Here is a 12848-nt window from a genome sequence, read left to right as displayed (position 1 = left end):
TGCTGCTGTTAGTGCCCTTGAGTGGGTTCCAACCCACAGCGGCCCTGTATAGGGTTTCCGAGGAGCAGCTGGTGAGCGTGAACCATCAACCTTGTGGGTCAAACGACTTTTGCAGTCTGGCGCAAAGTGCCACACTAGGACTGTATACACAAGCATAGTACGATTTTTTAAGATACAGATACAAAACATTCTTTAATGCATCTTTTTGTTTTTTACTTAGTTACATATCTTGGAGAGCATCTGGTCCCTCACAAGTAAACATACAGCTGCTACCTCATTCCTTTCAAAGACTTCCTAGCACTGCATTGTTTGGATGATCACATTTATTTAACGAGCCCCTTAATGATCTATACCCAGCACTCCACCTGACTTTGAGCTTGGCAACCCCACTAAGATAAGGATAATGGAGCCCCTGTCGAGGTAGATAGTCAAACAGAAAGGGTGAGAGATACCCTGTTCTCCTTGTTTAATAAACAAACATCCCAAACAGGATTCCTGTATTTATTTAGTAGAATCACTGTGAAGCAAGCGGATGCCGCATATAAAAACCAGAAAAAGTCGGAGAGCTAGGAGGTCTGCTAGGAAGAAGAAAAAAGAGTCTGAGGAAAATACAAAGAAATACATAAACCGATTTAACAAACAGATTTTTGACTTGCAACTTTTTTGTCAAAATGACAATAGAAGCCATAGCTTTTGTCTGAGCTAGAACCCCTTTCACTGGGCTCACAACTGAGGGCACTGGGAGACACCTTCACATTTTAAATCGGAATGTAAATGAACACCAGGTCATTGTATGTATTCAGATTAGGTACATACCCTGAGTTTCCCAAGTTGCCAATTTTGCATATTTTTCTTTTGTAAATTAATCTCCTGTAATGTTTACGGGTGCCATTACATCTCAACCAATACATTAAGCTTTGGTTTGATGTGGCCAGAGGACGGTCTCAACTTTAAATCCATCAACATCTGTGAGGTAGAATAAAAACGATGCTGGACATTGCTTGCCAATCAATTTTTATAAATCTAAACTATTTGAGCATACTATTTACTTAAAAATTTTTTTAAACTTCATATTTTTAGGAAAGGAAGAAGCCAGGGAAAAGATCAAAGTAAAAAGAACAGACTTGAGATTAGAAATTCATTTTAAGCCAAAATGACAATGTCTTTATAAGTTAATATTAATCCTTTAATTATAAATTTCAAAGGTTTAAGTAGTTTCTATGACCTTAGCTTCGAACAATTATGCCATATGGAGCTTTTCTTAAATTTGAAAAAGATGCTGAATTGTTGCTCAAAGACTTGTAATGACTTCAGGCTGGCAGAATTCCAGTCTAATCCTTCAGATACCATTTAAAATTATAGACCAGCAACCCATGCTGCTAAGTACCATGGCAATTTCATAAGAGCTTTTTACTTGGTAAAAAATGTTTGATGTGTTGTTATACTTTTTAATATCAAAATAGAAAGCTTAAAACAAATACTTATAAGGGAGAACTCATGAAGGAAAAGATGAGCAGATTTTAATAAATGCAATTAGTATCAGAAAGATTGTAAAAAAAGAGGCAAATGCCAAAGACATTTGCCACAAAAATATGGGTTTTATCATCTTAAATATAAAAGAAGTTTTCGTAAGTTGATGAGAAAAGCACTAGAAGATGGTGAAGGATAAAAAGAGGCAATTTAAAGACATTAAATATGAATACAAATAAATTTATTGTAAATGTCCAGTATCTTAAAATGCAAATTAAAATAACTTATTTTTACCAAGAAAATAATAAAAATTAAAGAAAAATACAAAGTACTAACCAAGGTCAGACAAGATACTATATTGGGAGAAACATAAATTAGGATAACCTTTCTGGAAAACAATTTAACCTAGCAATTCTACTGGGATTTAAACCTAGAGGGAAAAAAGGAAAACATAGACAAAGATTTATATAGATAATGTTATTGTTGTTAAGTGCCGTTGAGTCTCGGTTCTGATCATAGAGATCCTGTATAGGGCTTCCAAGGAGCGGCTGGTGAATTTGAACTGCTGACCTTGTGGTGCAAACCAACCTTGTGGACCACTGCCTTATACCACACCAAGACTCCATATATCAGCATTAATGTAAATCATTTTGATAAAACCCCGAATGTTTAAAAAAAAAAAACCAAAAAACTAATGCAAACTGTATTTTCAACAAATTTCAAATGACACTAGAATATTCGTAACATCCAGATTTTAAAAAGCAGGTAAAAAATAACAGTTGATTCAGTATGATTTTGACCAGCAGGTTAATAATGCTCTTTTACATATGACTCTGGTGGTGGCAGGAGCAAGGAATTTTACATTCCTCTCTATGTTCCATATTTTCTAAACTCTCCTCTATTTCAAGAAAGGTTACTTTTTAAGTAGCTGAATAGATTTCTGAGACAACAGTAATTGTTAAATATGAAAGTTTTCATTCTTCTGAAAATTACCCACTATCATCACTTAATAATGTTCTTTAATTTTTCAAAGGTTCATATTTTATGGACTTTGTTTCATATTGGTTTTATGAGATTTAAAAAGGCTAGAAAAGAAGAGTTCGCTTTGCAAATGTCAATCATTTACTCTCTTGGATTCACTATTTCAAGTATTTTGACCTTGTGGAGTTATTTCATGTTTCTCTTCATTTGAAGCTATTGAAGATATCATCTGGGTCTAAATCGCTGCTGACAGAAATTCAGGTAGGATCTGGACTTCAGAATTGTTTTGAACCATTAACATTGCAAGTGCTACCAAAACACTCCAGGCCTGCCTGGAATTTACATTTAGATTAGTTACTATTTGGGTGTTATTTTCCTCTTCTCGTTCAATGCCAATTTTAAACTTAATAATAGAAAGTGTACTTCTAAGCTCCTAAATTCTGACTGGAATCCTGTTAGCAAGTATTTTAGTACTCAGATTATTTAAAGATGAAAAAAAAGTGAACTTTTTATAAGCTACAGAGACAAGAATTCAAGTACCTTATATAACGATACAATAGGCCGACTACAGAATTATTATGTTAATGTTAATCCAAAGTTTATAGTAAGAACTCATATGTTTATTTATTTGTGCAGAAAACAGACTAAAACATTGGGAAAAAATTACGCTATGAGTTTACCTTGGAGCCCTGGTGTGGCACTGTGGGATAAAGCACCTGGACCGCAAGGTCAGTCTGAACCACAAGGTCAGTGGTTCAAACTCATCAGCTGCTCATGGGAAACCCTAAACAGAGTCACTATGAGTCAGAACCAACTCGACAGCAATGAACAACAAAATGGGTTTACCTTATTGAATACTATGGAAGAATTATAACTAAAATAGCAAGAATAGTTAAAAAAAAGAACAAAACAAAACAAAACCTACTGCCATTGAGTCCACTCGGAGTCATAGCATGAACAATTAAATACAAACAAGTATTTTGTCCTGCCCAAGGTATTGATGAGTCCTGGTGTGGTGCAGTTGGATAAGCACCCAACTGCAAATTCAGTTTGAACTGCAAGGTCAGCAGTGCAAGGTCAGCGGTGCAAGCTCACCTGCCGCTCCTAGGGAACCCTATGTAGGGTTGCTATGTGTTGGAACTGACTTTATGACACTTAACTTGAGGTATTTATAATGGATTGCAATCAAATTTAGATTAATCAACATTTTTTTAGTTAATAACATCCTCATTCAGCAGGCTACATGGAATCTCTCAGTTGATCATTAGTTTTTCATTTAACAAATATCTACTTTATACAAGGTACCATGCATGATCTTGAAGCTTTAGAATTGATGACTCAAGGATTTCTGTTAGGATGACTTACAGTCCAGCTCTTCAGGGTGTTTGGGAAAGCTAAACTCCTTTTACTAGTGAAACAAACACCATTTACTAATAAGAAATGCAAATCACTCTTCTTAGTAAGAGCCCAATACTTGCACTTTATTATAGAACTTTGGTGTTGGTTCATTTCACCCAATCTACAGAAATTGAGCTTGATGCTCTGAGCACTAGTCTAATTAATGCTCTCTTCTCTTTAGCTAATTTTTCAGATTTGCTAACAGTCCCTTTGTTTTGGTTCACCTTCCTCAGCACCTTTATGACATGTCTCCTAAAATGATGCCAACAGCCTATTGTAATCTTCTTGTGCTACTTCCGTTCCCCATTCCAGTCAGGCGCATTCCGTTCTTCCAGACTCACACTGCCCCTGGTCACATTCTCCCGGCACTCCCTTACTTCCTCTTCCATTCAGGACATTCCAGCCATCTGCTCACCTTGAGCTCAGAGGCTCACGTTCTTGAAGCTCTTCACTCTAACCAGACCACTGCTACTCTTTACTAAGAACAGAGATGATCAACCTGCAATACGGAGATGACACTGCCTTACTTGCTGAGAGAAGAGGACTTGATGAAGTTCAAAGACTACAGCTTTCAGTATGATTTATATCTCAAGATGAGAAAACAAAACTCCTCACAACTGTACTGATGAAGGTCAATGGCTACAGCCTTCAGCATGGCGCACACCTCAATATGGAGTCCTAGTGTGGAGCTGCAGGTGAATGCACTAAACTGACTATGAGTCGGTTTCAACTACAAGGTCGGTGGATCAACCTCACGGGCTGCTGCTCAGAAATCCTACACAGGGTTTCTGTGAGTCAGAACTGACTCAGCGACACTTAAAACACAACAACAACAAACACCTCTATATGAGAAAATCAAAATCCTCACAAGTGGATGGATGAAGATCAAAGACTACAGCCTTCAGTATGATTTATATCTCCAGATGACAAAATCAAAATCCTCACAAGTGGACCCATAAGCAACATTATAAGAAAACAAGGAAGTTGTCAAGAGTTTCATTGTACTTGGATCCACAATCCATATAAACAGAAGTCAGTAGTCAAGAAATCAAATGACATTGCATCAGGCAAATCTGCTGCTAAAAACCTCTTTAAAATGTTCAAAAGTGAAGATGTCACTTTTTGAAGACTAAGATACACCTAATCCAAGCTGAATACTGAGTAACGAGGATGGAAGAAGAATTGATGTCTTTGAATTACAGTGTTGGCAATGATTCTTGACTCTGAATATACCAAGGACTACCAGAAAAGCAATGGAGCTCTGGTAGCGTAGTGGTTACGAATCGGGCTGTGAACCTTAAGGTCAGTGGTTCGAAACTACCAGCCACTCCGCGGGAGAAAGATGAGGCTTTCGACTCCCGCAAGGATTTACACCCTCGGAAACCCTGTACAGGGTTGCTATGGGTCAGAACCGACTCGACGGAACTTAACAACAACAACAACCAGAAAAGCAAGCAAATCTGTCTTGGAAGAAGTAAAGGCAGAACGCTTAGAATTGAAGATAGTAAAACCTCATCTCATATACCTTGGACATGTTTTCAGGACACTTAGAATTGAAGATGTACAACCTCGTCTCATACACCTTGGGCATGTTATCAGGAGGGACCAGTTCCTGGAAAAGGACTTCATGCCGGCTAAAGCTGAAGATCAGCCAAAGGCAGAAGAAGACTCTCAAAGAGATTGATGGGCACAGAGCTGCAGCAATGGGCTAACCATGGTAATGAGTGGGAGCCTGGGCCAGGACGGGGCAGTGCTTCATTCTGCTGTACACAGGGTCACTAGGAGTCAGAACTGACTGCACGGAATCTAACAACCACCACATTAGATAAAAGCTCTTCTCAAGTCTGATTAGAGAGCTTATGTCTAGTGACCAATCTTCTTCCTTCTTCCCTCAGTGAAAGTCATGGTTCACTACATTGTGCCAAATTCTAGACACTCAAGATTCAGAAATGAATAATACAGATAAGATTTTGCTAATGTAGCTAACATTCTCACTGAGGAAACAGACAACAAACAAGGGAACAAACAAATAAGATGTGATTTTAGACAGTGAGTCTATGTCATGAAGAGAATGGAACAATATAGGTGGTAGAGGAAGCCTGGGCTTTAGATACAGAGGTCGGGGAAAGGCTCTGTGAGATGTGCAGATTGATGAGAAAACTTAGTTGGCCACAAGAAAATCACAGGAAGAATGTTCCAGGCAGAAGGAGTGGTAGGTACAAAGACCTGGAGTCAGGGGAGAGCCTGGCAGGTACTAGAAACACACCAACTTCTCGGCTAGATCACAGTAGTCCTAAGGCGTAAGTGATGATTTGTCCTATCTGAAGCCTTTAATTATCAACCATTCTTTGCATCATTAAGCTCTTCCTCCCATGTACTTCAAAATGCGCAAGCAATTTGTCAGCCTAAAAAATATCCTCTTTAACTTCTGCTGCTTTTTTGGAATGACACCACATTTTCACTAACTTATCTCTAGTTCCTCACTAGCCTCTCCCTTATCTTCTGCTGTATTTCTGACCAAATTCAAATTTTCAGTACTGTGTCCAGGATCATCAATGACGTCTCAGTTTTAAATCCAGTGAACTTTCTTCGAACCTCATCCTCCCTGCTTCTCTGTAAAAATCTTGACAATGTGCCGTTTCAAAATATGACTTTCTTGCACTTTCATGAAGATACATTCTCATAGTCTTCTGACAGTGATGACCTTTCTTTTCAACTGTGTCCACCTCAGCCTCTTAAATGTAGCTGTTCCCTTAAGTTCTTTCTTCCTTCCCAGCTGATTTTTTTCTTTCTTTCTATATTCCTTTCTTTAAACAGCCTCGCTCACACCCATGGCCATAGCCAAGCCCACCCCATGGGTGACTCTTTCAGCTATTTTCCCCCTCAGTCCTGCCTCTGCTTCTGACTTCAAGAAATGTTTTCAACAGCAAGTGAACACCAAACTCAGCTTATTTAAAGCTGAAATTCATCATCTTCCTCCCCAAACCATAAAGTTCTCTTTAGGTTTCCAATTTCCTAAGGGCTGAAATAATACTTAGCAAGTCAAATCACCCCATCTCTGTAATGCTTCTTGCACATGCCTTTTCTGCTCCACTGTCAGTAGGGGACAACTCTACCTCTCATGTACTGTATGTACTGCACCCGTGAGGACCTCCACGTGGACCAAGCCCATCCCGCCAATTGCTTACATGGTTACGATACCCTGTCAACACTCTGACCTCATTGCCTTCTGCTGTCCTCCTTGGCCACTCATTTCCACCCAGAATGGCCGTCTTACTGTGCCTCCAAGAAGCCAGGCTCACTCCCACCTCTGGAGAGCCCCTTTCCAATATATTTCTGAGCTCACAGAGCTATGCTGTCAAAAGCAAAGTTGTCTAAATTGGCCTTCCAGATAAATTTGTGTTTGCTTTTGTTAAGTGCCGTCAAGTCGGTTCTGACTCATAGTGACCCTCCCTGTATAGGGTTTCGGAGAAGCAGCTGTTGAGTTTGAACTGCTGATCTTGTGGTTCAAACTGACCTTGCAGTCGAGTGCTTATCCTGCAGTGCCACACCAGGACTCCAGATAAATTAAGGCACTTCTAAAGTAAGCATCTCAGAATAAGGGTCAATGTAAAATCAATGCATAATGCCTAGAATGATGTGGTATATATACCCTCAAAAGGCTCAACATTAAATAATAAAGAGCAAGAGGTGAAATGAATTAAACAGAATCAGATGGTTGCCAAATTCCTTCTTCAGTATTCTTGATCCTAAGATGTCCATAGCTCTTAAAGAAACCAAGGAGCAATTTACATTTGTTATGACTTGCAGCAATTAATTTTTACTTATAGCAATTATGACTTATAGCAATTCATATTTACTACTGGAGTCCTGGTATGGCATTGCAGGATAATGCACTGGGCTGCAAGGCTGATGTGAACCACAAGGTCAGCAGTTCAAACCCATCAGCCGCTCCTCAGAACTGATTTGACAACACTCAACAACAACAACTGGAGTAATTAACACACCTGCACTTTTTCAGAACATCAAAACAAAGTACTTCAGACTGGGCATTTATTAAAAAATAACCCCAAATGTGTGAATGTTATATTGACCTATATTTTGTTGTTGTTGTTGTTATGTGCCATGGAGTCAGTTTCCGAGGCTGTAAATCTTTACGGGAGCAGAAAGCCTCATCTTTCTCCCACAGAACAGCTGGTAGTTTCGAACTGCTGACCCTGAGGTTAGCAGCCCGATTCGTAACCAGTATGCTACCAGAGATAGGCAATTCTAAAAAAATATTTCTTATTTCTTCCAAAATAATCAATGTGGGAAAGCACGTAATCTTTTGTTACACTGTCATCAAAAGGTCTAAAATCTAAAAATGACTTTAGACAACATAGGAAAGATCTCAAATCAAGTCTTAACCAGGAAAATTTAGAGTTACAGCCCAAGTATTTCTAATTTTTGACACAAATATTTCTAATATTTGACACTATTATAGTGTTTTCTCACAATGTACATTTCATTATTATAAAATGGACTGCTCCACACAATCCCTTCTATGCAAGTCAAGGGAAAAGTTAGGAAATTCCCGAGATGATTTTAGTGGTGTTTAGACATTGGGCAAGCTACTCAAATTGCTCATCTGAAGAGTTTATAAATTAGAAGAGGAATGCAAAGGTTCCCTGGTGGTGCTGTGGGTTAAGTGTTGGGCTGCTAACCACAAGGTTGGTGGTACAAAACCAGCAGCTTCTCCAAGGGAGGAAGATGAGGCTGTCTGCTCCCATAAGGTTTACAGTCTTGCAAACCCTATACCAGGTCGCTGTGAGTCTGAATCAGCTCGCTGGCAGTGGTTTGGTTTGGGCTGTGAATTTTACACATGGGGTTCAATCGTCGACACAAATGCAGTTGGACGTACCTTTTCCAGTGTCATCTCTGTCTCAGCAGCATGGGTCTTCCTCAGCTCCAGCTTCATCTTCTCGGACTCTGCCTTCAGCTTGTTGACAGCATTCTCATGGTCCCTTGCGGCCCTTTGCTTTTCCTCCTCACGAAGGAGACCCAGCTCGACCAGCTGCTGTTTCCTCTGTGAGTTCACATTCACCAGCTCTTCTCTCAGCTTGAGAACTTGAGCCTCCATGTCAGCAATAACCTTGTTTTAAAAATAAAGAGGGGGGATGGGCAAGAGTATGAATAGGAAAGTCACAACAGAAAACAATGCAAAACAAACAATACAAACAGTTCATTCCTTCTTGTCTCATACCCTAGCCCCATGCCATTACCTCCCATCTCAGCGGTAAACACTACCAGAACACATTATCATATATTTAAATCCTTAAGCAACACGCTGCTTAATTTTACGTCTCTAAATAACTTATGTAAATGGAATAATGTTATACATATTCTTCTGCATCTTGTTTGTTCAATTGTTTAACATTATGTTTCCGAGATTCATTCAATGCTGGTGAATTTTTTATTTCAATGATTTCTGCTCTTTTTTTGTTATATTCTTCCCTCTACATTCTTTGGGCTTATTTTGTATTTCCTTTCTTTTGGTTTCTACACTCAACTACGGAAATGTTCCTCTAAATATTGGTTTAGCTCCATCTTTTAGGATTAGATTTGTGGCATTTCCATTTTAATTTACCTCATTTAAAAATATTCATTATGATTTCTTTGAGTTATGAGCCATTTAGAAGTACATTTCTTCATTCCCCAAAACACGAGGTTGGGTGGTTCTTTAGTAACTGACCTCTAATTGCATTGGACTGCTAATCACAAGGTTGGAAGTTCAAACTCACCAGCTGGTCCTCAGAAACTCTATGTAGGGTCGCTGCGAGAATTGAACACTTAGAATAGATTGGACGGCAGTTAACAACAACAAAGTATCAGACAGGATAGTTTCACTGCCCTAAAAATGCCCAGTGATCCACCTATTTCTCTTTCCCTTCCTTCCTCTAAACCAGGGGACCCACAGGCCATACTGTTGTTGCTAATATCCTAAAGTCAGTTCTGTCTCACAGAGACCCTGTATAGGGTTTTCGAGGAGTGGCTGGTGAGTTTGAACCACCATCCTTATAGTTCAAACCAACCTTGCAAGGGTCCAGTGCTTACCCTATGGCACCACACCGGGACTCCATGGACCATATAAGGCCTGCAAAAGCATTTGGTCTGGCCCTGCCAAGGCAACCACAATTCCAGTCATCACGTTTGTTGTGACTTAATTAAATGTTTGACCAAATATAGCAGGCTAATATTTAAGTTGATAAATTTGCTTAGCACGCAAATGATGTTATAAATTTTGGCAGAAAAAAGGTTCCTTATTGATGCTTTTGAGTTATGGTGTTGGAGGAGAATATTGAAAGTGTCATGGGCTGCCAAAAGAACCAATAGATCTGTGTTGGAGGAAGTGCAGCCAGAGTGCTCCTTGGAGGCCAAGATGGCCAAACTTCGTCTCTCATACTTCAGACACATTGTTAGGAGGGACCAGTTGTTGGAGAAGGATATCATGTTTGGTAAGGTGGAGGGTCAGAGAAAAAGAGGAAGACCCCCAACAGGATGGATTGGCCAAGTGGCGGCATCGATGAACTCAAGCGTGGCAACAGTAGTGAGGTTGGCCCAGGATCGGGCAGTGTTTCGTTCTGCTGTGCATGAGGTCACTATGGGTCGGTACCAACTCGATGGCACCTAACAATAAAAACAACCACTGCTCTAAACCATTGAAAACCAACTGCTATAGAGTTCAGTTGACTCCGACTCACGGTGATTTGTTTATGTGAGAGAAGAACTGTGCTTCACAGGGTCTTCAATGGCTGGTTTTTGAAAGTAGATCACTGTGCCTTTCTTTCCTGGCACCTCTTGGGGGGGACGTGAACTGCCAATCTTTCAATTAGTAGACAAGCACTGAACCATTTGAGCCATCCACGGACTCTCAACTACTGACCCACTGATCTTTTTACTGTCGCTATGCTCCGCGGGAGAAAGATGAGGCTTTCTATTCCCGTAAAGATTTACACCCTCAGAAACCCTATACAGTAGGGTCGCTATGGGTCGGAACCGACTCGATGGCACATAACAACAACAACAACAATGGTTTTGCCTAAGGAGTCCTGGGGACATTTAATCTGATTAAAGGTTGGCAGTTCAAACCCACCAGCAGCTCTGTGGGAGAAAGAAGTGGCAGTCTGCTTCCGGAAAGATTCCCATAGCCATTCAGTCGGCTCTGACTCATAGCGACCCTGGATAGGGTTTTCGAGGCTACAGATCTCTTTGGAAGCAGAAAGCCTCATCTTCCTCCTGTGGAGCCATTGGTGGGATTGAACTGCCGACCTTGTGGTTAGTAAAGATCATTGTTGCTGTTAAGTGCCACGGAGTCGGTTTTGACTCATAGCAATCCTGTACAGGGTTTCTGAGGCTGTAAATCTTTTGTTGGAGCAGAAAGCCTCATTGTTCTCCTGTGCAGCAGCTGGAGGATTCATATCACCGACCTTGTGCTTCACAGTCCAGGGCATATTCTATCAAAGCCTTGGAATTCCCATGGCGCTGTTCTAGTCTGTCCTATCGGGTAGCTGTGAGTCAGAATCAACTTAGTGGCAATGGGTTAATACTTTTGCCAGAATGTTATTCCCAGAATATCATATGCATAAAATCATAAGCCTTTCAGACTAGCCTCTTCCATTCAGCAATATGCTTTTAAGGTTCCTGTATTATTATTTTGGCTTGATATGAGAGGACTTCAAAAGGTTCAAGGAAAAAGGAATAAAAAATAATTTAAAATGTACACAAACTTTTTGAAGCCCTCTCATATCTTATTTTCTCTTGTAACCGAAAAACATTCCATTGTATGGTTGCACCACAATTTATCCATTTACCTATGGAAGGCCATACTGCTTGCTTCTAATTTTTGGAAATCATGAATAAAGCTGCTATGAACATTCTATTTGTAGGTTTTTGTATGGATCATACAGATTTGTTTATTTGAGCTATTGATTAAAGACATATGTTACAATTTCCTATTATAATGATGGGGGTACTGTGGCTACATATAATAAACACTGGACTGTGAACCATAAGGTCGGTGGTTTGATCCCACCAGCCACTCCACTGGAGAAAGATGAGGCTTTCTGTTCCCATAAAAGCCTTGGAAATCCTATACAAGACCAACTATGAGATGAAACTGACTCAATGGTACTTAACAACAACAACAACAACATTATAATAATAAATTTGTCTATTTCTCTTTGTTCTGTTTCATTTAGTATTTTGAGGCTATAGTAAACGGTCCAAAGAAATTCTCTATCTTCTTATCTGGAATTTCGTTATTAAATAGTGAATCTCTTTGTCTTTACTACTGATTGCTGTCTTAGTCCCTCTTAGCTGAGGTTATCAGATTTTAATGGCTGCTTCTTGGGTAGAGAGTATTTGCATGATATATTTTTATCTATCCTACTTTAAACCTCTCTGTAACCTCAAGTTTGAGAAATGTGTCTTGCAAATAGCATATGTTGTTGTTGTCAGGTGGTGACCATTCAGTTCCAACTATTAGTAACCCCATGTGTAACAGAACAAAAGGCTGCCTGATATTGGGCTGTGCTCACAAGAGTTCCTATGTCTGAACTCATGTTGCAGCCACCTGGCCAATCTAGATCACTGAGCATCTTACTCTTTTTCACTGACCCTTCACTTTGTCAAGCATAATGGTCCTTCCTCAGGGTCTGACCACTCCTGATCACATGTCTTAAATAAGCAAGGGGAAGTATTGCCATGCTCGCCTCTAAGGAACATTCTGGCTGTATTTCTTAGAAGGTTTGTTGTTAGATGTGTTTATTCTTCTGGTAGTCCATAGTCGACTCAATATTTTACACCAACACCATAATTCAAGGCATCCAGGTCACTGGTAAGGAGTCCTGTTTTTCATAGTGGGTTGCATGCTGGGTTGTTCACCATAAAGTCAAAAGTTCAAATCCACTAGTGGCTCTGTGGGAGAAAGAATGAGACTTTCTGCTCCCGTGAAGATTTAC

General features: G+C 39.8%; 1 protein-coding gene across 1 annotated transcript in view; it reads right to left on the bottom strand.

Annotated features, from left to right (window-relative positions):
* Positions 1-12848, bottom strand: part of CEP112 (centrosomal protein 112kDa) — a 594823-nt gene that overhangs the window by 211002 nt on the left and 370973 nt on the right. Inside the window, exon 20 of the mRNA XM_006833735.1 lies at positions 8750-8980. Coding sequence (XP_006833798.1) covers positions 8750-8980 — 231 coding nt within the window. The remainder of the gene's footprint in view (positions 1-8749; positions 8981-12848) is intronic.

This window comes from Chrysochloris asiatica, unplaced genomic scaffold (genome assembly GCF_000296735.1).
Source record: "Chrysochloris asiatica unplaced genomic scaffold, ChrAsi1.0 scaffold00007, whole genome shotgun sequence".
Lineage (NCBI taxonomy): Eukaryota > Metazoa > Chordata > Mammalia > Afrosoricida > Chrysochloridae > Chrysochloris > Chrysochloris asiatica.
Note: the sequence above shows the minus strand (reverse complement) of the source record. Positions and strands in the feature narration are given on the sequence as shown.